At 34.8% G+C, this 26,832-nt stretch overlaps 1 protein-coding gene across 6 annotated transcripts in view; it reads right to left on the bottom strand.

Annotated features, from left to right (window-relative positions):
• The window catches only part of REV3L (REV3 like, DNA directed polymerase zeta catalytic subunit), a 177,340-nt gene that overhangs the window by 91,739 nt on the left and 58,769 nt on the right, over positions 1 to 26,832 (bottom strand). For 4 of the 6 annotated variants that reach the window (XR_012033687.1, XR_012033686.1, XM_072831739.1 and 1 more), the window contains exons 3-9: positions 26,724 to 26,798; positions 21,763 to 21,923; positions 13,628 to 13,724; positions 9,586 to 9,680; positions 8,915 to 9,019; positions 7,787 to 7,871; positions 7,553 to 7,704 (exon numbers count right to left, since the gene is read on the bottom strand). Coding sequence is in view for 4 of the 6 variants with exons in the window: in XM_072831739.1 (XP_072687840.1) it covers positions 7,553 to 7,704; positions 7,787 to 7,871; positions 8,915 to 9,019; positions 9,586 to 9,680; positions 13,628 to 13,724; positions 21,763 to 21,923; positions 26,724 to 26,798 (770 nt within the window). In the remaining 2 variants the exon portion in view is untranslated. The remainder of the gene's footprint in view (positions 1 to 7,552; positions 7,705 to 7,786; positions 7,872 to 8,914; positions 9,020 to 9,585; positions 9,681 to 13,627; positions 13,725 to 21,762; positions 21,924 to 26,723; positions 26,799 to 26,832) is intronic. The other 2 variants (XM_072831736.1, XM_072831738.1) reach the window with 1 other exon arrangement.

Here is a 26,832-nt window from a genome sequence, read left to right as displayed (position 1 = left end):
AATAATAAAATAGACAAGCTTGTCAGGAATGGTCAAAACAAAATAGAAGGCATAAATAATGCTAGAAATAAAAGGGGAAGTACCAAAAATAAAAGAAAGATGTTAAACTATGAACTTGACATCAAAAACATGGAAAAATCAGATAAAATGGGTAATTTCTTAAGGAAAATAGATATAAAACCTAATTCAAACAAACAGAAATCTTGAGGGGTGCCTGAATGGCTCAGTAGGCTAGGTGACCAACTCTTGGTTTTGGCTTGGGTGGTCATCTCAGGGTTGTGAGACTGGACCCTGCTTGGGCTTCACAATCAGCGAGCGGAGTTTGCTTGAGATTCTTTCCCCCTTCCTCTACCTCTTCCTTCACCCATGCCCTTGCTCAGGCACACGCTCTCTCTCAAATGAATGAATGAATCAATGAAGATTGAAAGAAAATAGAAATCTTGAGTAGACCTGCAACAGTAATGGAAATCCAATTAGTATTTTAAAATCCTCCCTATTTTCCGTTCCCTAACACAAAATTCACCTAAAAGAAACTATTTATAGTCTGGATGTTTTTATAGATGAGATACATCAAATCTCCAAGAAATAGATTATACAAATCTATAAATTCTAGGGTTTTTTTTTTTTTTGGGGGGGAAGTACAGTTGACATACAGTATATTAGTTTCATGTGTACAATGTGGTGATTTGACGATTCTATACATTATTAAAATTCTTGAAGGATTCAAATAGAAAACTCCATAACTCATTTAATGGGGCAAAGTATGGCTGAGAATAAATTCCAAACAAAGTAGATATAGCAATGATTTAAAAATATCACATTGTGACAAAGAAAGGTTTATTTCAGGAGTGCACAGTTTAACATTAGGAAATAAAAAAATAATTTTACTGTAACTACATTATCAGAGTAAAAGGAAAAAGATGCAATCATTTCAATAAATCCAGAAAAGAATATCTAGTAAAATTTAACTTAATATCCCTTTATGCCTTTTAAAAAACTAAATTTCATAGTAAGCAAGAAATAGGAAATATATTAACCTAATTAAAGTTGTCTATCAACACCCTGTAGTAAATTTCATATGTAATGGTGAAATATAGAAGCACTTCCTTCAGCCAGGAAAAAGACCATTATCTGAGTTCTTAAGCAGTGCCTTAAGTTTTTTTTTTTTTTTTTTTTTTTTTTTTAGAGTATGAAGATGGGAAGAGAAGAAATACAGTTATTTACAGATGATGACTCTATACCAAAAAAAATCCAACAGAAAAGACAAACTATTAGTGCTAATAAGAGTTGCTGTATATAAGACTGATATGCAAAGGTCAGTGAAGTTCCTAAATACCATCAATTAGATGTAATTTTTGAAAGATAAACTTGTAATTGCAACAATTACAAGGCACCTGGAGTATATCTAAGATCACATTTTACAAAGAAAATGGCAAAACTCTACTGAAAGATATGAAAGAAGACCAAGTAAAATGAGAAACACATCATGTTCATAGATGAGATGATCTGGCTTTATTAAAGATTAAAAAAATGTTCTTAAATCAATCTATAAATTCAGGAAATTCCCAATAAAACCTGAACAGGATTCTTCCCAGAAATGAGCAATCTGGTCCTAAAATTAATATGGCAAGAGCTTCTTTAAAAGATCAAAGGTAGACAAGACAATTTTGTAGTTGAACAAGGTAAGATCTGTCCCTGATATATATCAATACTTATAAATCAATAGTAATTACAAAAATATGATATTGACATATAGGGGAACATGACTGAGGTAGAAGAATGCAGTGGAAAAAAATTTTTTGTAGTAAATATGCTGCACTACTAGCTAGTTAGTAAAATATGCAGTGCCCGGGTGGCTCTGTTGGTTAAGTGTCTGACTCTTGATTTCAGCTCAAGCCATGACATCAAGCCCAAGTTGGGCTCCATGCTGGGCAGGAAGTCTGCTTAAGATTTTCTCTTTCCTCCCACTGTCCCTCCCCACTCCCCTTCTTAAAAAATTAGATATAATTAGATCCTTATTTCATATACAAGTAAAATTTCATATAAGCATTACGACCTAAATGTGAAAAACCAAACTGTAAGCACACATAAGCTATAGGGATAAAAACTTGCACTATATCACTATAGGGAAGGACCCACCAGAAAATGAGCCAAGAACATGAATAAGCAATTCTCAGATAACAAAATACAAATGCTCAAACTTATTAGTAATCAGGAAATACAAATTAAACTAAGGAGGTACCATTTCAAAGAATCAGAATAGCAAAAGACTTTTACATTTGATATTATCAAATGCTGTTGAGGATATAGGGGAAATATAATCTAGTACACTATGGGAATATAAACTTAGATATGATCATTTTACAAAGCAATTTTATAATATGGTATTACTACTATGAAGTGTTATTTTTATTATTAACATACTTCAAAACCTGAAAAATGGAGCTCTAAAAATAACAGGATTTATATAGGAAAAAAGGTTAAAGCAAAACTTATGCAACTTTGTAACCAGAACACTAATAAAATCAGTAATTGGTACCTGAGGAGATAACTGATCAGTCAGGCAAGAGGCCAGTGTGGCTAGAGACTGTCATAGTGGATATTAAAATGCACAGGAAATAATAACATGGAAATGCTGGATACATTTTGATTAGAATGGGGCTGGCAGATGCTAAGACAAAGCAAATGCAAGTAGAACTCGGAGCCAGTAGGTTGCCAGTGAGGTGAGCAATGCACCTAGAAACCTCAGGTGCAATCTGCCATGAGTCAGAGATGGCACAATGCTGGGATGCAACTCCTAGGGAGAGAGGAAGCCCTGGATGTAGATGCTCATTTTGAATTGTAGTTTAATATAGTCAGAAGAGCCTCTGCTGCTAAAGCTATATGGTAAAGGAGGCTTTTTCATTCCTGCTGAAAGCTGTAATTCTACTCCTGCTATTCTGGTTCCACTTGCCTAGAAAAATTGCATATGAAACTATGTGACTTTGGAGTAAAACTTTCATCATTCTTTTATTTACCAATAGCGTAGAAGCTAACTACATTACAGAGATCTGTGAGAACAGATGCTATCTAGGGAGAGTACCTACACCGTTAATATCTCGCAAGTTACACTTCTATACATTTTCTATAGAGAAACTGGCCACAAGATGATAGAAATAACATTATTAATAACAGTGCAAAAGTGGAAGCTATCTAATAGTTGTAGAAAGCAGCTAAACATGTTTAGTCCTACAAAAGAACACTAATCAGCAGCTAAAATGAGGGAACTAGAAACATGTATGAACAAGGACAGATTTCAAAGTTATGTTAACATAAAAGATATTCAACACCATTAGTAATGAGGGAAATGATAATTAAAACCATAAGGAGATGGCATTTCACATGCACGAGGATGGCTATATAAAAAAAACAAATAACAAGTGTTAGTGAGGATGCAGGGTCACTGAAACCTTCACACACTGCTGGTGGTAACCTTGGAAAACAGAAGTTAAGTACAAGTTTACCAAATGACCCGCAATTCCACTCTTGATGTCTCTCAAAGAAAAATGAAAATATACATCCACACAAAGACTTACATATAAGTGTTCACAGCAGCATTATGTTTAAGAGCCAAAAAAGTGAAACAGCTTAAATATCCATTAACTGATGAACAAATTAACAAAATATGGTAATATCCACACAAGGCAATACTGTCTGGTAATAAAATAAAAGCAAATGAAATATTGATAGATACTACAATATGGATAAACCTGAAATATAACACTAAATGAAAGAAGACATAAAAGATCATATATTGTGTAATTTCATTTATATGTTTATCTAGAAAAAGCAAATCTTTTTTCCTTTTTTATAATTATTTTTTTTATTGGAGTTCAATTTGCCAACATATAGCATAACACCTAGAGCTCATCCCACCAAGTGCTCCCCTCAGTGCCCATCACACCCAGTCACCCCAACCCCCGCCCACCTCCCGTTCCACTACCCCTTTTTCATTTCCTAGAGTTAGAGGTGTCTCTGACTTTTTGTCACCCTCACTGATATTTTCACTCATTTTCTCTCTTTTCCCCTTTATTCCCCTTCACTAATTTTTATATTCCCCAAATGAACGAGACCATATAATGTCTGTCCTTCTCTGACTGACATTTCACTCAGCATAATACCCTCCAGTTCCATCCACGTCAAAGCAAACGGTGGGTATTTGTCGTTTCTAATGGCCGAGGAATATTCCATTGTATACATAAACCACAACTTCTTTATCCATTCATCCTTCAAAGGACACTGAGGCTCCTTCCACAGTGTGGCTATTGTGGACATTGCTGCTATAAATATCGGGGTGCAGGTGTCCTGGCGTTTCACTGCATCTGTATCTTTGGGGTAAATCCCCAGCAGTGCAATTGCTGGGTCGTAGGGCAGGTCTATATCTAACTCTTTGAGGAACCTCCACACAGTTTTCCAGAGGAGTGGCTGCACCAGTTCACATTCCCAGCAACAATGCAAGAGGGTTCCCCTTTCCCCACATTCTCTCCAACATTTGTTGTTTTCTCCCTTGTTCATTTTCCCCATTCTCACTGGGGTGACATGGGATCTCATTGTGGTTTTGATTTGTATTTCCCTGACAGCCAGTGACACGGAGCATTTTCTCATGTGCTTGTTGGCCATGTCTATGTCTTCCTCTGTGAAATTTCTGTTCATGTCTTTTGCCCATTTCATGATAGGATCGTTTGTTTCTTTGCTGTTGAGTCTAATAAGTTCTTTATAGATCTTGGATACTAGTCTTTTATCTGATAGGTCATTTGCATATATCTTCTCCCATTCTGTAGGTTGTACTTTGAGTTTTGTTGACTGTTTCTTTTGCTGTGCAGAAGCTTTTTATCTTGATGAAGTCTCAATAATTCATTTTTGCTTTTGTTTCCCTTGCCTTTATGGATGTATCTTGCAAGAAGTTGCTGTGGCCAAGTTCAAAAAGGGTGTTGCCTGTGTTCTCCTCTAGGATTCTGATGGATTCTTGTCTCACATTAAGATCTTTCATCCATTTTGAGTTTATTTTTGTTTCTGGTGTAAGAGAATGGTCTAGTTTCATTCTTCTGTGTGTGGTGTTCAATTTTCCCAGCACCATTTATTGAAGAGACTGTCTTTTTTCCAGTGGACAGTCTTTCCTGCTTTGTTGAATATTAGTTGACCATAAAGTTGAGGGTCCACTTCTGGATTCTCCATTCTGTTCCATTGATCTATGTGTGTTTTTGTGCCAGTACCACACTGTCTTGATGACCACAGCTTTGTAGTACAACCTGAAATCTGGCATTGTGATGCCCCCAGCTCTGGTTTTCTTTTTTAATATTCCCCTGGCTATTTGGGGTCTTTTCTGATTCCACACAAATCTTAAGATGGAATATTCCTCCAACTCTCTGAAGAAAGTCCATGGTATTTTGATAGGGATTGCATTAAATGTGTAAATTGCCCTGGGTAGCATTGACACGTTCACAATATTAATTCTTCCAATCTATGAGCATGGAATATTTTTCCATCTCTGTGTCTTCCTCAATTTCTTTTAAAAGTGTTCTGTAGTTTTAGGGTATAGATCCTTTACCTTTTTGGTTAGGTTTATTCCTAGGTATCTTATGCTTTTGGGTGCAATTGTAAATGGGATTGACTTCTTAATTTCTTTCTTCACTCTCATTGTTAGCGTATAGAAATGCCAGATTTCTGGGCACTGATTTTGTATCCTGCCACATTGCTGAACTGCCGTATGAGTTCTAGCAATCTTGGGGTGGAGTCTTTGGGTTTTCTATGTACAGTATCATGTCATCTGCAAAGAGGGAGAGTTTGACTCCTTCTTTGCCAATTTGAATTCCTTTATTTCTTTTTGTTGCCTGATTGCTGAGGCTAGGACTTCTAGTACTATGCTGAATAGCAGTGGTGAGAGTGGACATTCCTGTTGTGTTCCTGATCTTCGGGGAAAGGTTCCCAGTGTTTCCCCATTGAGAATGATATTTGCTGTGGGCCTTTCATAGATGGCTTTTAAGATGCTGAGGAATGTTTCCTCTATCCCTACACTCTCAACAGTTTTGATCAGGAATGAATGCTGTATTTTGTCAAATGCTTTCTCTGCATCTATTGAGAGGATCATATGATTCTTGCTTTTTCTCTTGTTGATGTGATCTATCACATTGATTGCTTTACGAATGTTGAACCAGCCTTGCATCCCGGGGATAAATACCAGTTGGTCATGGTGAATAATCTTCTTAATGTACTGTTGGACCTATTGGCCAGTATCTTGCTGAAGATTTTTGCATCTGTGTTCGTCAGGGATATTGGTCTATAATTCTCCTTTTTGGTGGGGTCTTTGGTTTTGGAATTAAGGTGATGCTGGCCTCATAGAACGAGTTTGGAAGTATTCCATCTCTTTCTATCTTTTGGAACAGCTTTAGTAGAATAGGTATTGTTTCTTCTTTAAACGTTTGATAGAATTCCCCTGGGAAGCCATTTGGCCCTGGACTTTTGTGTCTTGGGAAGGTTTTGATGACTGCTTCAATTTCCTCCCTGGTTATCGGCCTGTTCAGGTTTTCTATTTCTTCCTGTTCCAGTTTTGGTAGTTTGTGGTTTTCCAGAAATGCGTCCATTTCTTCTATATTGCCTAATTTATTGGCATATAGCTGATCATAGTAAGTTTTTTAAATTGTTTGTATTTCCTTGGTATTGGTGATGATCTCTCTTTAGAAAAAGCAAATCTTGGAAGACAAGAAAGTGGATAACTGTTTACTCAGGGTTGGAGGTGGGAACTGATGTGATTGCAAATAGACACAGGAATCTTCTGAGGTGAAGGAAATGTTCTAAAATTGAATTATGGGGATGTCTGCATAACTCTAAACTTACGAAATCACTGAATTGTACACTTAAAATGAGTGCACTTATGTTATACAAATTATACCTCAATTAATTAAATTTTATTATTATTTTTGTTAAATAGGCTCCAACATGGAGCTTGAACTCATACCCAGAGATCAAGACCTGAACTGAGATCAAGAGTTGAATGCTTAACTGACCAAGACACCCAGGTGCCTCCTCGATTCAATTATTTTTAAAAGGCTGAATGAAAAAAGCAAGTTGCTTAACTTACCATTTAAGGATAAACTTTACCATTTATGTGAAATTTAAAACCTAGAATAGGGACATGTGGGCGGCTCAGCAGTTGAGCATCTGCCTTTGGCCAGGGCGTGCTCCCTAGGGTCCTGGGATGAGTCCCATATCCATCTACCCGTAGCAAGCCTACTTCTCCCTCTGCCTATGTCTCTGCCTCTCTCTGTGTCTCTCATGAATAAATAAATAAAATCTTAAAAAACCTAAAATATCACTATATATAATGACACACATACATAAGAAAATATAGAATCATGTATCATAACAATTTACGCCAACTTCAGAATAGTGTTTACCTCTAGAAATGAAGAAAAGGTAAAAGAATGGAAGAAACCTAACTAACTCGACCAAATACTAATATCTCGGTGCTAGGTATACAGATGTCTATTTTTCTCTGTATACTTGATAACCTCACCTTTGCCCAACTCTGTATCTTTGTGGACTTCTACCATATTAGCCGGTGTACACTGAAGAGTATCAGGAGACAGAACTTCAGAGTGCAGTGTTAACTCAGCAGAGAACTCCTGAGATCCATCGCTGTAGTCCACTGATCCTGATAATGTTCTGCTTAATTAAAACATATCCTTTATAACAAACTACATTACAAAGCAATAAAATTAGTTCTGAGATATAATAAATAACCACTTACACAGAGAAATCATTCTGTTTGAGAATTTCCTGAAGTCTCTTCTGAAAATTTTTTTCACTTTCTGTTGCTGGCACAAACCTGCGATCTTTGAATTTTGAAAGTGCATTAAAAAATGCAGATGACAAATGAACGAAGTATTTTCCTTTCTCTTAGAGTAGCTTTTAAAATGGTAACAATTTCCTATCTTTCTCTTGACACATATAATACTACCTAAAAGTAGCCTATTATAAAATTAAGGAGAAATGGTTGTTATTGAAGCTATGAAATTAAGTACTTAAAGTCAGCTCAAGATTAAGTTCTATAATTATAACCTATTCCTAAAACAAAAACACTGTTCTCTACCTATAAATGTATCATACACTCATACACTCTGAACCCAGAAATTCTCCCCTTATAAGACATGTCTATTTTAGAAGGCATTCAAAATTTATCACAGCATTTTTAATGTCTAACACATAATAAAAATTTTAATTGGACTTTCAAATATATTTACCTTCTGAATTATGTCTGATTCTTTTACTTTTATTTAAAAATTTTTATTGTATTCACAGCATTTAAGCCCTCAAATTTTTTTTGAATGTAGCAGAATTTAATAATACATAAAATGAGTATTTTCTTCAGAGCTGTACAAGATGATCAAAATTAGAGTTTATATGACATGCTCAGAAAATAGTTTAAGGGCAGTATTTCATGGGTTACGTTTTCAAAGCTTAATGAACAAAATATAGTTTTTCTAAGTTGGGACTCATATCTTCTGTATTTTAGCTCATTTGGAAATACAAAAGGCTAGAACATACTAGGAAAAAAAAAGGAGCAAAGAAGTGAGCAAGAGACAAGGCAAGGTGAAAATGAAGGATAACGAAGATGCTAATTTCTATGGGGATGGGGCATGTGGGTGAAGGGAGAGAACAATCAGTGACACTTTGGAGGTAAAGAATTACAGTTCAGAGCAATGACAATAGGAAATAAACTAGAACACTTAAAGGCAATTTGAAAAGTAAAATTTAATGTCAAGATAAAAACTCAATGGCTTAAAACTTTTCCATTAGAGTATCTAGTGTGTAAAAAAAAAAAAAAAAAAAAAAAAAAAAAAAAAAAAAAATCACCAGAGTACTATTAGGTTGATACCTTGTGATTCAGGTTGGTTAATTTGAGAGGTTTCATTTCGGTTTCTTCGCCGTTGCTTTTCATCTTCCCATATGGCCTGCAGTCCAGGGTTCCCACCAATTTGAGCTATAATCAAAACAATATGTCAAGAGTCAAAGTGAAAAATACTTTCTCAAAAAAAAAAAAAAATTCAAACTTAAAAGAAAATAAATACTGCCTTAAAAAAACCAAAGAATTACCTGCTTTGTGTAATAAAATGACCAAACACTCCCAACCTACATTATTACATTATTCCTTTTTTAGTTTTCTTCCTACTGGCTCCCCAAAACCCAGCAAATAAGATTCAAACATCTGATGACAGCCAACATACTTTAGAGTCCCCTCCCTAGTATATAACCTGAAAATTAAAAAATTAAAAGGCAGAGTATATTAAATTCTCTTATGATGGCTAATGTATTCAGTGTCACATTTACTTTAGGCTCATGTCTATGCTAACATATTGACATGAATAAAAATATTAATGAAAAAATGACCATCTCATCAGAGGTACAGAAGAAATCTTTGTAACATTTTGCATCTTCCTGCTATATAGAACATGTTACTTCTCTACTAATGTTTTCTTCCCTTTCTCCACTCTACTTCGGTCGTTAAATTTTAAAAATAAAAACACATATTAATAACTATGTATATACCTTCAATATCCAGCCGATTTAAGATATCAGCAGCTACGGCATCCACTTCTAATTCACATGTACTCTGAGGTTCAACACCTTCCAGTATTAAAGAGCTGTATTAAGAAGATATCAAAAAATATAAAATCAGGGCACCTGGGTAGCTTAGTCGGTAAAGCATGCAACTCTTAATCTTCAGGCCGTGAATTCAAACTCCACATTGGATAGTGATTACTTAAAATACAAATAAATAATAGAGTCACAATATTTATATGTGTATGTATCTTAATCATGTAAAAGCAAATTTTTTGAAGATTTTTCTTATTTTTTCATGTTCAGTAATATCATAGTAAGTCACAATTATTCATGACACAATTGATACTGTGCATATACATATAAAAAAATAAAAAACAGGAAGAGAAAAATACAAAACCTGTTGTACTGACAATTCTATTGAGATCCTTTTCCAGTTTATTTTATATATTTTGGTTCATTATATTTTATACACAAGGAATGTATAATGTTTTAGCATGTGGGTCATATCTAGGGTTGAGTGGGATCAGATAACAGAGAGACAACAGAGGGATATAGAAACCATATACCTTTGTAATCACTTGCCCAGAGACATCTTTCTCAGCAATCATAGATGTAAAAAATGAGGATGGAATATGCAACAAGAGGTAAGGGAAAGTGAGCATACTAAAAAGTGGGCAGGGACGCCTGGATGGCTCAGTGGTTGAGCGTCTGCCTTCCACCCAGGGTGTGATCCTGGAGACCCAGGATCGAGTCCCGCGTTGGGCTCCCTGCATGGAGCCTGCTTCTCCCTCTGCCTGTGTCTCGGCCTCTCTGTCTCTCATGAATAAATAAATAAGTCTTAAAAAAATAAAAAAAATAAAAAGTGGGCAAATGATACTGTTATCCCCGCCCTCAATTACTGCTGAGCTGAGGAACGCTTTAAAAGTCTCTAACTATAGAGCTAAGAAACAACAGGAGTTCAACAGTGGGATCATAGCTAAGAAAAGTGATACCATTAGGCCATTAATTCTTATGACAACTACAGAGGGTTGTTCCCCACCAATGCTCTTTTCTCAATAGCTTTTTTTTTTTTTTTTTTCATCAGAGCTGCAAAAAAGATTAGGAAACCATCCATTTTAGAGAATGAACGTACAATATCCAATATGGATACCAGTTTGCTCATTCCAAAATTTAGATCTCCTACAAACACAGATCCCAAATGAATTGGAGAACTTTTACCAGAAAGTGGGTGATAATGGATTTCATTAACATTTTTAGTTGAAAGATTTTTCTTTTGTTTTAAGAGAAACATATTAGCAAAATCTAATTTTCCACTGTCTCTCCCTAAGGAAAAATCACTGTATGTATGTACATATACATGTAGATAAAAAATAGACACATATATCTTTTTACCAGTGATATGGAAGGGACATAGTAGCCAACGTATCACAATATATCCCTTTTACTTTCAGAAAAAATAATTATCAATGTGGTTTGTCTGTTTTATTCATAATAAATAATAAAAGCAGTTTTGCCACGAACTGAAATAGTAGATAAAGAGTCTTTTGGTCAATAGTTTTCTCCTTATACTGAAAAGTTTCACAATTTTTGCAAGAATTATAGTGCAAATTTGAAGGGTGAGTTTTCCAGGATTAGTATATTTTTTGCCCTTTTTTTTTTTTTTTAAAGATTTTATGTATTTATTTATGAGAGACACAGAGAGAGGGAGACACAGGCAGAGGGAGAAGCAGGTTCCTCACAGGGAGCCTGATGTGGGACCACGCCCTGAACCCAAGGCAGATGCTCAACTGCTGAGCCACCCAGGCGTCCCCAAGATTAGTATATTTGTGATAAAGGAGGGAAACAATAGCATTAAAAAAATGCAATCTCATAATAATAATTTACAACTATTTTTTATCCTTATTACAAAACTACTTTAGACATTCAGAAAAGGAAATGTTCCTAGGGAAAGGAAGTAGTTTTTACAATTAAAAATTTGTTTCCAGTAGATAGAAAAATTGTAAGTAAAAATTTTGAGTCAGCAAAACATGTAAACTATTCATTATAGTCATGAAAAGTAGATAAGCAATATGACAGTAACTAGACAATTGTGCCTCTCTGAACCTTTCTGTTTTTAGCTTAACAAAACAGACACACTATTTAGAATCACTAAATAGGTGATTCTAATAGATCCGAGGGTGGAGCTCGGACACCTATAATTTAAAAAGTCTCTTCAGATCAAATGATGGGCACCCAGGGTTGAGATTACTCCAGTACACTTGACTTTTATGGATTCAACACTCTGGCGAAGGATCTTGAAGGTCCACAGTATGTGGTAATTTACAATGAGTTAACAAGTTGGATTAGTAGAAACTGCTAACTCAGCACTCTCATCTCCTATGACTTTGTTACATGGTCCTTTCAATGTTTGTGAAGGAATATAAAACATTTCTTTCTTAAAAAAAAAAAAAAAAAAGGTACCCAGCAAGAAAGTGCTTGCAGCACTGCGGACAGAAATGAAACTAACAAAATCTAAGAGTACTAATTCATGGCAAAATTTTTTTACATTATGGTATTGCACTTGGTGAAACAATAGATTCTCATGTTTATTACAATATAAGTATCCCCAAAATACAAAAATGTGGCATAATCTGAGACAAAAATATATAGCTATCATTCATTCATAGATTTTATTTATTTATCCATGAGAAACATAGAGAGAGGCAGAGACACAGGCAGAGGGAGAAGCAGGCTCCATGCAAGGAGCCTGATGTGGGACTGGATCCCGGGACCATGGGATCACGCCCTGAGCCAAAGGCAGATGTTCAACCGCTGAGCCACCCAGGTGTCCCACTATCTGCTATTTATAACTTCTAACTTCAAGTACCTTGTCTAATTTCACTAGTTTGCCTACTCATATCTTTGCTCATAATTTGTCAGTTAAGAATACTAAAATAAGCTCCCCTAAAACATTCTAAAATGCAAACTTCTTACTTCTAACAAGTGAAGCTTTACTATGACCTAACTAGAAAGGTGTTTGCTTATAAAAGGATTTCAAATATTAATAAACTCTAGTCTTAATCTGATCAAGCAAAACATAAGTTATTAAATATAGACCTTTGAAAACTAAGGGCTCTAGTGAATAGGTAAAATCCTTGGATCAAGTTGATCTCAAATTTCAGAGAGATAGAGGAACTTATCACAGACATAAAAAATGAAGGCAGCAAGTAGCTTCTTGGTCACTTTGCTCTGGATTGATTAGAATTTGAATTTGATGTGGTAAATAATACTGTCTAAACTCAATACCACTTCAACATGATTATAAACAATTCTGCTGTATCTGAGAAGGAACCAAGAGGTACACATGTATTATGTGAAAAGAGGAAAGCTACAATGACCCTGCCAATACCCAACAGATAAATAGAATGATCAAGAAAGCTTGGGCAAAACTTTGTGGTGTAAAAGATAAACCTTTCTGAATTCTATGTATAAAACTGTTATTATTAATATAGATACATAGTAATTATATATCTGTTTATGTTAGGGAAATCTAAACATTTGGAATATGTTACCTCCCCCAGAAAGTTTAATAGTAATACACTTGGTCAAAAGAAATCACAAACTACATTATTTATACAGAGTATGTCAACATACTTTTTCCCATAAAAATATTTAGAAATTTTGGGGTTATTTTTATTAAAAATATTTGCTATTTACATTTAAATTACTATTTTTACTATGTGATTTTGATGAGTTCTAGGATATCAATAATGCATCATGAAGACAAATGTTGGAGAGAAGTATAAAAATTTATACCCAAATTACTTTTATTAATTATGTAATAACTAGTTCTATTTTCACCCTATTTTCAAGGTCTGTTTTTAAAATTTGTGATTCCATGTGGCATACTGATGTTGAGATTTGCTTTTCTGACATAGATTAAAAGAACAAATTTAATGTTAAAATTAAATTACAGTAACCATTAATTTCTGAATACAGTAGTATATATGTAAAATAGGGTTTTTTTTCTTTTACAACATTAACTAACCTTGGTATTTCATCTTCTTCCCACCGAAATAAGGTACCAGTAAGAGAATTTCCTGGTAGCCGATCCTTGCAAGATCCAGTTGTATGCAACTGATTACCTAAGAATAGAAAGGTAAAAGAAGATAAGTTCTATTTTAACTTGCATATAATTACCCTTTAACTAAAATAATATATAACCCATGTAACTAGTTCCTAAAGCTGTGCCCTTAAAATTCATACACACAAGGAATATTATGCACAGCTGAGAATAATGGTCCCAAATTAAGAGAGGAGAAAAGTATCTGTAATATGGATGTGACAAACAGCTACAATACTTACATATTAGAATAAAAGTATAACACATTTAAGTTGTGCTATTGTGGTAGGTATGATTAAAATCTCAGTTTGAAAATAATGAAAAATTAAGAATTTTTATGGACTTTAAATTCCTAGAGTATCCTGTAGGAGTCTCATCTAAAATTCTAGTGGAAATCCAACTCCAGGTAAGATTCAAAATATACTTTAACAGGGATCCCTGGGTGGCGCAGCGGTTTGGCGCCTGCCTTTGGCCCAGGGCGTGATCCTGGAGACCCGGGATCGAATCCCACATCAGGCTCCCGGTGCATGGAGCCTGCTTCTTCCTCTGCCTATGTCTCTGCCTCTTTCTCTTTCTCTCTCTCTGTGACTATCATTAAAAAATAAATAAATAAACCAGCAAAAAAAAAAAAAAAATATATATACTTTAACATTAATCCCTGAAAAAAAAATGCAACACATTCCAGAAGTGATGGCAATTAACAGTGAGTGGAAACCTGGGGCAAATGCAAATATAATTTGACTAGCAGTAGCTGAATGGACTATGCATGTTGGCTTAGTTGTCTGGGTTTCAGGAACTGAGTCCTGGGGTCATACTTTAGTCTCTATATTAACAACTTTTCTGGGATCTCTTGTGGGAATTTAAATTCTAAGAGAAAGCTTAAATGAGTAGCATTGAAAGAATCCTAACATTAAGAAAGATATTAAATTTGTAACCTTCTCCAGCTAAATTTAATACGTTTTTAAAAAAGATTTTCAAAATTTATTTATTCATGAGAGACACAGAGAGAGAGGCAGACCTAGGCAGAGGGAGAAGCAGGCTCCCCACAGAGAGTCTGATGCGGGACTCAATCCCAGGACCCCAGGTTCATCACCTAACCAAAGGCAGATGGTCAACCAAGCTACCCAGGTGCCATCTAAAGCTTTTTTGTTGTTGTTTTAAGTAGGCACCATGCCCAGTGTGGAGCCCATCATGGGGCCTGAACTCACGACCCTGAGATTAAAACCTGAGCTGAGATTAAGAGTCGGATGCTCAACCAAGTGAACCACCCAGGTGCCCTAGTACTTTTATTTTCTTATTTGGTTAGCTTGATCACAAAATAGTGTAATTAAGACTGAGATCCGGTATTAAAATCTTTGTTATTTCAACAAAACACATGCCAAAACATGTAGTAATGTAACTAATTTTACATACCTTTATAAGTTTTTAGACTTTGCTGTTAGGTGTCTAGAGCATTAATAGGACATTACTTTGTAACTTGTAAATTACTACAAATTTATTTTCTAATAAATTCACATGAAAAAATCTACACAAATTTACTGAAAATTATTGATATTATAAAAATTCACATTTTACCTTTTTATGCATTTTAGTATATTTCCTTAAAGAACATGAAAACTCCCTAATTAAAATATGTATGCGTGTATATGTATATGTATATAATTTTTCAATTACAGATGGTAAAAAATGTAATATAAAATACCTCTGTGGTCCTCAAAATATTTACTTTATTTACTTTATATACTTCACCTTAACAGCTATAGTAATTAGCACTTTTCATCTGATACCTGATCATATAACTGAAACACAGAAAAAAAAACTGTAATATGGATACAGGATATTAAAATTTCTAAATCTTTTTCACTTTTGAATGTACTCCATTTTCAGAAGTAAGACATTATGTATATTAACTTGTCTTATAAAATAAAAATCTTAAATTATGTGTGTATATATATAATATATATTAATTTACCATAAAAAGTTAACCATCAATTTACCTAGTATCTCTGAAAAACGGACAAAATAAAATATTAAAGTAATTCACGGGGCGTCTGAGTGGCTCAGTCAGTTAAGTGTCTGCCTTTGACTTAGGTCATGATCCCAGAGTCCTGGGATCTAGCTCTGCATGGAGCTCCCTGCTTAGTGGAGAACCTGCTTCTCCCCTCTCCCTCTGCCTGCCACGCTCCCTGCTTGTGCTCTGTCAAATAAATTAAAAAAAAAAAAAAAGAAAAGAAAAAAGTAATTCACTTATTTTTCCATGATTTCACTACAACCTTTTTTATACAAAACAAGCAAAACACAACAAACCAAAACCTGAGGGCCATTTAGTATAATGAATTAAGATATAAATTTTATTTCATCATACTTACAGTGATTTCCTTGCTTTTAATTTGTCCCAACTAAATTCCACATATTCCTGCCTTCAAATTGTAAAAATTTTCCATATCTTGAAAAAAATTCCTTTTTAATTAACATTCTAATACTCATCTAACTTCTATAACTAAAATAAATGGTTTACCTGTATTTGGGAACTCAAACTTTTCTCATGCTTTTTACCTACTGGAAATAAACTTTTGTGAAAATTACCTTCTTTTCCTATAAATACCTCCTGTTCATAGTCTAGAATCTTTTCCATTTCTCAATCCTAATTGAACACTCTTCTATATTTGATACTGATAACCAACCTGTAATATTCTATTTTTCCCCAAAAAATCCTTTTGTTTTGGAATAATTTTACATTTACAGAGATGTTGCAAGGGTAGTACAGAGTTTCTGTGTATTCCTTACCAGGTCTCCCCTACTGTTAACATTTTACATTACAAGAGTACATTTGTCAAAGAAACTGACACACATTAACTAAATTATACATTTCTATTTCAATTTCACCAGTTTTCCCACTGTTGTCTGCTTTCTATTTCAGGATCCAATCAAAGACACCATACTGCATTTAGTTCTCCCATCTCCCTAAGTCTCGTCTGGTCTGTTTCTCAGTCTTTCCTTGTTTTGCATGGCCTTGAGAGTCAGGAGTATTGGCCAGGTAACCTGTGGAACATCCCCCCCATGTCTGGGTTTGTCTGATGTTTTTTTTTCATCACTAGACTGTGGTAACAGGTTTTTGAAATACCACAGAAATGAAATGTCCTCCTTATCACATCACGTGAGGGGGTACACAATATCTACATGACACCACTGAGGAAATAAACTTTCAGCATTTGGGTAGGTATAGTTCTATGGGCTTGATAAATACACAAACCCATGCCAATACCATACAGAATAATTCCTTCACCCTAAAAGTTCCCCTGTACATTTGCTTTGTAGTCAATACTCCCCTCTCCTCCAATCCCTGGCAACCACTAATATGTTTTCCATTTCTGCCTTTTCCACAATGTTATATGAAATCATCCAATTAGTAGGCTTTTGGGTTTGGCTTCTCTCACTCAGTAAAATGCATTAAAGATTACTCAGCCATCAGTAAGGATGAATACCTACCATTTACATCGACGTGGATGGAACTGGTGGTTATTACACTAAGTGAAGTAAGTCAAATGGAGAAGACAATTATCATATGGTTTCACTCATATACGGAATATAAGAAATAGTGCAAGAGACCATAAGGGAAGGAGAAGAAACTTAATGGGGAAAAGTCATAGAAGACAAACCATGAGAGACTCTTAACTCTGGTAAACAAACTGAGGGCTGCTGAAAGGGAAGTGTGTGGGGGGATGGGATAACTGGGTGACAGGCATTAAGGAGGGCACGTGATGTGATGAGCACTGAGTATTATATGCAACTGATGAATTACTGAAAACTACATCTGAAACAAATGATGTGCTATATGTTGACAAACTGAATTTAAATAAAAAAGATTCAGGCAGCCCGGGTGGCTCAGTGGTTTAGCGCCACCTTCAGCACAGGGCCTGATCCTGGAGACCTAGGATCGAGTCCCATGTCGGGCTTCCTGCATGGAGCCTGCTTCTCCTTCTGCCTGTGTCTCTGCCCGCCTCTCTCTCTCTCTCTCTCTCTCTCTTTCTCTCTGTGTCTCATGAATAAATAAATAAAACCTTTAAAAAATAAATAAATAAATATAAAAGATTCATCAATATATGAATCAATAGCTTGATGCTTTTTATTGATAAATAGTATTCCGCTGTATTGTTATATCACAGTTTATCCATTACTCCGATGAGTAGACATCTTGGTTCCTTTAGCCTTTTAGCAATTATGAATAAAGCTGCTATAAACATTTGCATACAGGTTCTTGGGGAGACATAACTTTTAAATCACTTGGGTAAATGCAGAGGAGCGCAATCAATGAGTCATGTGGTAAACCTATGTGTAACATTATGAGAAACTGCTAAAATCGTATTCCAAAGTGGATGCACTATTTTGCATTCCCATCAGGAATGAATGAGAGTTACTGTTGTTCCACATCCTTACCAGCATGTATTGCTAGTTTTTGGATTTTAGCCATTCTAATAGGTATGAAGTGGTAGCTCTCTGTGGGTGTATTTTGCATTTCCCTAATGATATGTTTTATATATATATATATATATAATATATATTATATATATCTATATATATATAATCAAATGATATATATTATATATGTATAATATATAGTCAACAATCATCTTTTCATGTGTTTGCCATTCTTACATCTTCTTCTTTGCTAGAATCTGTCCAGGTCTTTTGACCTTTTTTAAAAAAATTACTTATTTGAGAGAACATGCATTGAGAGAGGGTCAGAGGGGAGAATCTTCAAGCAGATTCCCTGCTGAGCTCAGAGTCTGTGGTAGGGCTCAATCCCATGACCCATGAGATCATGACATGAGCCAAAAACAAGTGTCAGATGTTCAACTGACTGAGCAACCTAGGCGCCCCTCTTTTGACCATTTTTAATTGGGTTGTTTGCTCTCTTAAGAGTTATTTATATATTCTAGATGCAAGTACCTTATCTGATATGTAATCTGAAAATGGTTTCTCCCAGTCTGTGGCTTGTCATTAATCGTATTTTCCACACAACAAAAGTTTTCAATTTTGACAAAATCAACTTAGCAATTTTTCTTTTCATGGATATTTTTTGTATTCTACCTAGAACCTCACTCCCAAATCCAAGGTCAGGCAGATTTTCCCTTTGTTTTCTTCTAAGTCTGATAGTTTTATATTTCACATTTAAGTCTATTATACATTTTGAATTAATTTTTATATAAAATATGAAGTATGTGTCTGTGTTCTTTTATTTTTATTTTCTGGCATCCAATGATTCCAGTACCATTTGCTGAAAAAACAATCTTTTCTTCACTGAATTACCATTGTACCTTTGCCAAAGATAAGTTGATGTTATTTGTGTGGGTCTATTTCTGGGTTCTCTTCTGTTCCATCAGTCTATACATATGTCCATCCTTTTGCCAATACCATGCCGTCTTGATTATTGTAGCTTTATAATAAGTAAGTCTTGAAATTGTGTAATGTGATTCCTTTACTCTTGAAAATCTCTACATTGCTTAAAAAAAAAAAAAAAAAAAGGATCTCCCAGATAAGAAATAACACAGTCCTCATGAAAATTTGAGGAAACAATTCCTGTAGGCAAGAAAGTTAAGCAGTGGAGTTATCTCTCTCCTATCTTTCTTGTATCTCCCTTTCTCTGCCTTTATTTTCTAGTCTTTTTCTCTGGAGAAAAAAAGAAAGATACTAGGCAGATAGCTTACTTCATCTTTTATTAGAGGGCTTCTCTCTTGGGGATCCAAAGGATCATTTACACAGCTTGGTTTATTTAGAACTTTATAAAATTCTATGATTTTGACATGAGAGAAAGTGGCATTTAGTTAAACTCTAAGTTGTCATCTAAAATTGAGATTACTGGGCAGCCCGGGTGGCTCAGCAGTTTAGCGCCACCTTCAATCCAGGGCCTGATCCTGGAGTCCCGTGATGGAGTCCCACATCGGGCTCCCTGCATGGAGCCTGCTTCTCCCTCTGCCTGTGTCTCTGCCTCTCTCTCTCTCTCTCTCTCTCTCTCTGTGTCTCCCATGAATAAATAAATAAAATCTTTTAAAAAATAAAAAAAATAAAATTGAGATTACTATCTAATACAATTAGTTATGAACAAATGAATTATTTTGGCCTCTCAAAAGGGGAGACATGTTTAGTCTCAATGCTTCAGTCTTTGTGCATTTAAAAAAATGTAATATTTAATATAAGTTGTCAATACAAAATATTCTCTTTTCAGAAGAAGCATTATTGCATCAATTCACATAAGGGTATTATTAGCATCATGGAGAGACACTCTGTGAAACTTATTCACTTATAAGTGAATATAACATTATATTACAGCATTATAAATAGCACTGTATTTGATAAGGATTCTGAATTATAGTTTTTTAAACTATATCTGTAATTCCAATATTTGAATTCTTTGTAGGTCTGGGGGTGCCTGTGCATGTGTGTACACATTGGTGTTCGCTAGGTTTTGCCCATAGAAACAGTTTTCTTGTATGACTGATATATTCTAAATTGTGGGACTATATTATATTTGAAATATTATTTTTAGGAATAATTAAAAACCTCTACTAAGTAAAGAAAGAAAATTCCTCTACTAGAAGAATTTGCCTCTACTACATCTGAGCATATGACCCTCAGATCAAGGGAGAGATTTCAAAGTTTAAAGATCTGGCAATCTCTTTTAGTTCCAAGGAATTCAAACTGGGTTGAAATGTCTTCAAAGGTTATTCCACTTCCTATTTTGTAAGGAAGGGCATCTTACAAACTCTATCAGATCGTAAGACAGTAAGACCCCTATATTACTCTGTGGAGGGTTCCAACCTATCTAGGAGACCTTGGGTTTTGTTTCTGCCTCTCCATTTGATATGGTTGTCTTAATGGAGACTCCAAATTTTCCAGGATTAGCAAACCCCTCAGGGCAAGGGTTGATTTTCAGCACTCTATTTCCTCTTTTGGCCAGTATTTTATTGTTTTGTAATCTCTTTGATCCATTTAAGATATTTTTTTAATCTTCCTAACCCTTAAATTATTTTTAATAGGAAAGCTGATTACGATAACTAATCCACTATTCATGGGGGAAGAAAATCCTCCCTGGTTACTTTTCAGAGCTCAGTTTGGGTATTATGGAAGAAATATAAGAAGTTAAATCAAAAAAGAATAACTAGTAAACTATGAGATTAAAAAATAAAAAAAGTTAACCTCTGGTCTAAGAAGTTTGGCAGTGAAAGGAAAAGGAAAAAAAAAATCCTAACAGTTAAAAAGGACAATAGAGTTGGCAGAAAAAAAGTGTTGGGTTCATTTTGTTTCAAGCAGAAGAAAATGAATTCAATGAGAACAAAAACAAAAGATGGTAGACCATCTGATCCCAGAAATTATATTCGTAGGTATGTGTCCAAGAGAAGTGAAAATACATGTCTACACAAATATTTGTACACGAATGTTCAGAACAGCATTGTTCATCATAGCCAAAAAGTGGAAACCCAAAATTTCCATCAGTTGATGAATGAACAAAATGTAGTATGTTCATAAAATAGAGCATTATTTGGCCATAAAAAGGAATAAAACACTAATATATGTTACAACATGGATGAACCTTGAAAACGTCAGGCTAAGTGAGAAAAACACCCCATATGATTCCATTTATGGAAAATGTGCAGGCTGGCAAACATATAGAGACAGAAAATAGATTAGTTGTTAATTTAGGGGTGGGAGGCATGGGAGGAATAGAGGTGACTGCTAAAGACTACAGGGTTTCTTTAAGAGGTGTTGAAAATGTTCTAAATTTGACTGTGATGATGGTTGTACAACTCTGTGAAAATTCTAAAAGCCAATGAATTGTCCATTTTAAATGAGTTGTATGGTATGTGAATTATATTTCAATAGTTATTACCCAAAAAATTTCTTTTGAGATTCTTTTTCGAATAAATCCTTATACCATTTTGTGTATTTCTTTTTATTCTTTGTCCAGCAGTTATTTCCTAAATATATGTTGATTTTATAAATCATCAATTACATAATCCTTGTTTCAAAGCGTTAATTTGAACTTGGGAAATTAACCTTACTTTTCCTTCTCGCTTTTCGGAACTTGACAGCAGCCAGATTTATTAAATTCATTCCATAGAGATTGTAGTCAATGAACAGCTGTAGGAGGTAGGGAATATGCGCTTCATGAGGCTGGTAAAATTTATTCATTATGGCTCCACTTTGCAAAAGTTCACATATCCTAAATTAGAAAAAAAAAGGTTGTATCACAAAATTATGGTTCCTAAAATGTTAAGTGAAACATTACACTACTATAGAGAATGAAATCCATTGTATTAGCTTACAAATTTTTTATTTCAATTTCACTGGAAATGTGTACCTTGTTAGAAATTACTAGTTTAGGTTAAGTTTTAAAGTAAGCTGCACACTCAAAGAAAATTTCAAAAAACTTCGTGGATGAGTATTTTGACTTCTAAAACTAACTTGTATATATTAGTTACTATATATATTAATATACTAAATATTAAAGAACCAAAATGTCAGAAGTTTTTAAAATATGAGCTTTTCCTGGGGCAGCTGCCTGGCTCAGTCAGTGGAACATGTGACTCTTGATCGCAGGGTTCTAAGTTTGAGTTCCACGTTGGGTATAGAGATTACTTAAAAATAAAATCTTAAAAAACAACAACAACAACAAAAAACAACAACAACAAAAAGAGCTTTTCCCTTTTAAAATTGAGAAAAACATTTTAAAAGATTATAAAAAGTTCCAAAAAAGGATTTATGACCCAAATCCACCACTCAGAAATATTACCATTTTTCTTCTCTTGAGTTATTTTTCCTTCATGATGGGGAATACAAACAATAGGCAATTATAAAAAGTGTAAATGCTATACAAGGGAAGTATAGGAAACATCTAGAAGGGATATTAATAAGATGAAGGTATAGAGGTTGTTTCTGCGAAGTCTTCTTGAAGAGAAATCTCCAAGAGGAGACTAAATGACGAATTAAAGATACTTTTCTGAAGAAAGGGAAGAGTACTATTTTTCACACAAACAAAATTAGACATGTAAAGGGTCATAAGAAAATACGGCTTACTTGGGAACTGAAATCACTGAGTGGGCTTAGTGACAGAGGTTGTGGTATGTCTCAGAGTGTGGGCTAGAGAGCGAATGCAAAGTCAGGTCATGTAAAGCCTACTAAGACATTTGAAGAGATAGCAGAATTTGCCTTTGAAGTACACAGCATGAAAGAAAAATGACCAAGTTAGCTGGAAAATACACAGGACTAGAGACAGGAAATCAGAAGGCTATTGTGAAAAAACTAAGATGATGGTGGCTTGATCATAGCAATATGTTGATTCAGGGGACATACACGGAATGAGACAGTCAGGCCTCGATGACTGACTAGATGTAGAGGATGTGGTAGAAAAGGGGTTGAGGAGATGCTTAGATTTCTTGGTGGTGCCACGTTTACTGAAATAGAAAGGACTGGAAGAAAACAGGCTTCTTTGCAGATATTTTTAGAGGGGGAATAAGAATACTGGGGTTTAGGTATTGTGGGGTATCCAGGTAGATTTCCATGAAAATACTGACCATGAAGGACAGTGAAAAATGAGGGTAAGAATAACTTTATTTACACAGCAGAGGTAGCTAACATATATTTAAGGAGTATGTACTGGACATTATGTTAGGTGTTTTAAATGTTTAATTTCAAGTAATCCTCACTACACCCTATATTATTATTCCCACTTTATAGAGAAACTGAGTCTTAGATTAAAAAGTTGTCCAAAATCATATAAATTAAAAATGGAAGAGCTAAAATTAAAATATTCTCTGCTTTGTGAGCCTTTACTTTTTTTTTTTTTTTTTGAGCCTTTACTTTTAAGTGTAGACCTATTTTATTTACCCAGCAGATGGTCTGATACATTGATCCAGAGCCCTGAAGGAAAATTTAGGCTATTGATATATATATCTGGATATCGAATGCATAAAGATTAACAAAAAGAAAAAACTAAGCCATAAGAGTAGATAAGGCTAGACAGTGAGAAGAGAGGATAGGGAGAAAAGATAAAAGCATAAGACATATAACCCCAAGCACAGCTGCAGATGTTAAATGAGGAACAAAATGGAATATGAATGCTCAGACAGGTAAAAGGAAAATCAAAAGAGGCTTACAGCAAAGAAATTTAACACCTGGGGTTATTTTAAACTATTAGCACAGACATAAGGTCAAAATTAAGGACAAAAAGGTGTTAATTGGATTTAGCAACATAGGAGTCTGATTTTGACCACACAGATCCTCTGAAAGGGTCAAAGGAATCCCTGATGCACACACTTTGACAATCACTTTTCTAGACTGATGGGTTCCACTTTCACTATGAAGTAGGGAGGCAAAGCCATAGAAGGGGCTTAACATTTGAGTAAGAGGGTGGAGAAAGATGAAAAGGATTAGAGAAAAACAGAAATAAGGCAGGGCAGGGCCCAGGTGAAGTTGAAGACCATGAATTCATAGTGGCAACAATCTGTAGTGATTTCTCTATCCTAGAGAGAATGCAAGATGTTTGCATTTAAAATCTCAGAGGTAGAACAAATTCCAGGGTGTAGTGAGTAGGTAGTTTAAGAAGAATGGAAGTAAAGCTCACAGGAGATGAGCAAGTAGAGAAAGCAAGAGGCCAGTCTCTAAACAATATTCATTCTACAAAAAGTTATTGACTACTATATACTAGACATACATTCTAAACATTGACGATTAAGCAGCAAATATAGCAGAAAAAAATCTTTGTAGACTTACATTCTAGCAGGACACTAATTATATGTCGAAATTTTTTTAAAAGATTTTTATTAATTTGAGAAAGAGAGAGAGAGAGAGAGAAGGAGCCAGAGGGAAGGGCAGAAGGAGAAGCAGACTCTCTGCTGAGCAGGGAGCCTGACTCAGGGGCTTGATCCCAGGCCCCTGGGATCATGACCTGAGCCAAAGGCAGATGCTCAACTGACTGAGCCACCCAGGCGCTCCTGTATGTGGAATTTTTTTTTTGAATCTTTTTAAAGATTAAATATGTGCACATATGTACATATATTATGTATGAAAAGAAGGGCATACCACATTCTTAAAAATTTATCTGCCTCTAGGAAAAAAGTTAAGACCAAGGGTAAAGGTAAGTTGTACTGTAATGTGTTGCATATATAGTATAGCCAACACAGCACTTATAATATGCCAGGTACTGTTCTGAGCGATTTACAGATATTAAGACCATTTGATTATCAGAACAACATGCATTAACATCAATCCTACTTACAGATGAGAAAATATGTCACAGAGAGATTAAATAACTTGCCTAAGGTCTCCTAGCAGGTAAATAGCAGAGCCAGATTTTGAATACAGGTAATCTGGTTTCAGAATCTACACTAACCACTGCATTCCATACTAGTTAAATAGTATAACATAAATGATTCGTGTATAAAGGTATTAAAAAATAATCAAAAGGGAGGAAAATATTTTCTGTCATAGAATCCTTTTCCTTCATGGCATGTATCACAACTTCCTGTTACATATTTGGGTTATTTGTTTACTGTTTCTATCTTCTTATATGCTATAAGATCCCTAAGGGCAGGAACCATGCAAACTTTGTTCACTGTTTACCCAGCAAACTCCATAGTGCATTAAATAATGTAGGCATTTTACAAATATTTATTTTGAAATGAATGAATAAATAAATCTCTCAATAAATCAGGGAATTTCAGATTGGCACAGTGATAAACTATGTTATTTAAAGCAAACTTACTGGAAATAGTTTAATAAGTACTTGATTGCTATAGGCATAAGGAAGAAAAACAGATTAGATTTATACTTCACATAGAATTATTTTTAAAGATGTAAGCAAATTTTATTCATGGCACCCCTCTAGCATACTTGGGAATGAGAAAGATTAAAAATGATTAATGTTTACTCTCTTACCACTGTGTGTGCAAGAGAGGGTAAAAATTCACAGGGATTGATCTTTTGGACTCCATGGATATGTGAAAGTGTGACCAAGGGGAAGTGGTACAAGACACATCATTGCTTGTTAAGTGCCTATTCTGAAAAAACTGTTTTGGTACCCTACATAATAGAAGCTGTTTGGGATAAGGGTAGGAGCAGATTATAGAGAAAACTAGTTTTCACTGGTTACTTACTTGAAGAAGGGCTTAACCACTGGGATTAGGGCAGTGCTTCAGTGAAGCATTCAGTTGGCCTAATTCAGAATAAACCTCACATCCTTGGTTGTCGTGCCTCTCTTAGTGCCTAAATTCACTCTGGGAAACATTCACTTTGTGTCTCACAGAAAAAGGTTACCTTCTGAAACCTAGTACTTACTAGCAAAGAGATCTTCCAAAAAAAAAAAAAAAATAAAAAAATAGCACTTCTCCAAGGATGCTTTTACCCTAGCTCATCACCACACAGAGTGGAAACCCTTGTTTTGAGCCCCAGAGGATGACTGAAGTCTTCTTTATATATTGCCCTTCCTGACATCAATAACTTAGGCTCCAGGACCATTAACAAAATAAGATACAGAGACTTACTGGGAGAAGGAAAAAACAAAACAAAACCAGAAACATAAAAAGCCTGGGATATAAAATTTCATTAATATTAATAAAGAGTCAACAGGATTTTGAGTTATCTGAAGCCCTTACACTCTGGCCTCACTCTCACACATTTCTTTTTGCTTTGAAACTAAATAGCAAGTTTCTCCTGGTACTGAACATTTGCTCTGGCTGGCAGGGCATCCTACAAGGCAGCCATCATTTTTTATCTACTTGTACAAGCTTTCTAAACATAAGACAAAAAAGCAGCAGTAAGGGGCTATAAAGCAAGGTCCCTTTCACTCTTAAAATATCCTTCCTAGAGGCCAAGCCATAGCTCTCTCTTTGCACGCACATAAATATACACATATTATGATCTCTTTCTTTAATAATGCTACAAATGATATAATCCTGTCATCTAGATTTTTCTTTTCATTATTAAAATACTTAAGTGACAGCTATCCACATTTTTCTCTTTGTACCTTTTCACCATTGCAGGATTGTAAAGATAGATCTTCATAAAGTGTTTTTCCTTCTCATGATAACCATAAAAAGGCCTGAAATAAAGGAAAAAGATATTTCAAATTATTT

This window comes from Canis lupus, chromosome 7 (assembly GCF_048164855.1).
Source record: "Canis lupus baileyi chromosome 7, mCanLup2.hap1, whole genome shotgun sequence".
NCBI classification, from domain to species: Eukaryota; Metazoa; Chordata; class Mammalia; order Carnivora; family Canidae; genus Canis; species Canis lupus.
Note: the sequence above shows the minus strand (reverse complement) of the source record. Positions and strands in the feature narration are given on the sequence as shown.